Source organism: Chiloscyllium plagiosum, unplaced genomic scaffold, assembly GCF_004010195.1.
Source record: "Chiloscyllium plagiosum isolate BGI_BamShark_2017 unplaced genomic scaffold, ASM401019v2 scaf_92202, whole genome shotgun sequence".
Taxonomy (NCBI): Eukaryota; Metazoa; Chordata; class Chondrichthyes; order Orectolobiformes; family Hemiscylliidae; genus Chiloscyllium; species Chiloscyllium plagiosum.
Genome location: NW_025136037.1, coordinates 1 through 1,188, shown reverse-complemented (window position 1 = coordinate 1,188; position 1,188 = coordinate 1). Strand labels below are relative to the sequence as shown.

Sequence of the window (1,188 nt, the reverse complement as noted above, 5' to 3'; positions counted from 1 at the left end):
CTTCAATTATAATTTACATTTTCAAGCATTCCGTAGATTTTTGTTTAATAGAACATGCTTTGAGTTTCACATCATTCAGAATGGGGGAAAGAGTCCAAAGGCCCAAGAGTCAAAGGCTTCATTGAGCAGTTTTGGGCAAGGATAATGGATTGTGGGTTGTTTTGTCTGTGTATTTAGGGTGTGTGCAACAACTGCCATTTCTCCTGTGCTTTTATCCACAGATCTTCATTTCTAATGAGGTTATGAAGTTGTTTAGATTCTACAAAGAGCAATATCAGAAGACAGACTGGCAGAAGATGAAGACATTTGACAGGAGAAAACGTGAATGGATGGACCATATTTTGGTAAGTGCTTCAGTTTAGCAACTGTTCAGTTTTATATTGTACCACTGCATCACGATTATGAGCACTCTGTCCTACATCTGAATTTTCTATTATTTCAAATGACAAAGGCTTTATTTTCAACTTTCTGGTTGAATTGAAAACTTGTCCTCACTGCAGTAATTTGCTGAAAATCAAGGCCTACTATTCCTTAGTTGCCACAAAAGTTTTAAAAAAATTCAGAAGTACATTGATTTCAGTGCAGTTGGCAAAGTAGTGTCATGTATACTTTTTTAAATCCCAATGTTTGATTTCACTTTCTCTTCATGTTTCTTTCAGTCGTGTGGTGAATTTGTGAAGAAGACCGAAGCTGAACTCAGTAAAGATCTTGATGTTGCCAGCTCAACCTCCACCAAACCGCCGATTAAAACTCTGTACTCCACTGCGACTGAGAAGCTGAAGATTAAACTGCTGTCTCAGCGGAAGTAATTTCAGTAATGGATGTTAATTGTGTGACCTTACGAAGGCATGCCTCTTGTATTTCTCTTTTCTTCCTGAGTGGGACCCCTTTTGTCCAAATAATTTGTTGATTAAATGGTTCTTTAGTGAAGGAGAGCAGTACATTTGCAGAGAGTTTACAGCAGGGAAAGGTGCCTTTTGGCCCAACAGACTTCATCAAATCTAAATGATGTTTTGTCCTTCAACTGATCTCATGACTTAAATGGGGAATGGTGTCTCTTCAGTTAGGTGATTCAAATCAACCAAACCAATTGTCACATAAGCACTCCTTCCATACCCAAAGGATATGTGGTTTAAATAGTAACATGTCTTGCATTGATTTATTTCAAGATTCCTTTATTCAGTCATA

At 37.5% G+C, this 1,188-nt stretch overlaps 1 protein-coding gene across 1 annotated transcript; it reads left to right on the top strand.

Moving 5' to 3' along the window:
* Positions 1-224: 224 nt before the first annotated feature.
* LOC122544947 (centrosome-associated protein 350-like) lies at positions 225-827 on the top strand. Its single transcript, XM_043684199.1, has 2 exons — positions 225-344; positions 660-827. The coding sequence occupies exons 1-2, from the start codon at positions 243-245 to the stop codon at positions 807-809; spliced, it is 252 nt and encodes an 83-aa protein (XP_043540134.1). The 5' UTR covers positions 225-242; the 3' UTR covers positions 810-827.
* Positions 828-1,188: the final 361 nt, after the last annotated feature.

Coding starts and splice junctions, on each gene's coding strand:
- LOC122544947 (XM_043684199.1), top strand. CDS start 243: ATGAAGTTGTTTAGATTCTACAAAGAGCAATATCAGAAGACAGACTGG. Junction 345..659: donor AATGGATGGACCATATTTTG/GTAAGTGCTTCA, acceptor TGTTTCTTTCAG/TCGTGTGGTGAATTTGTGAA.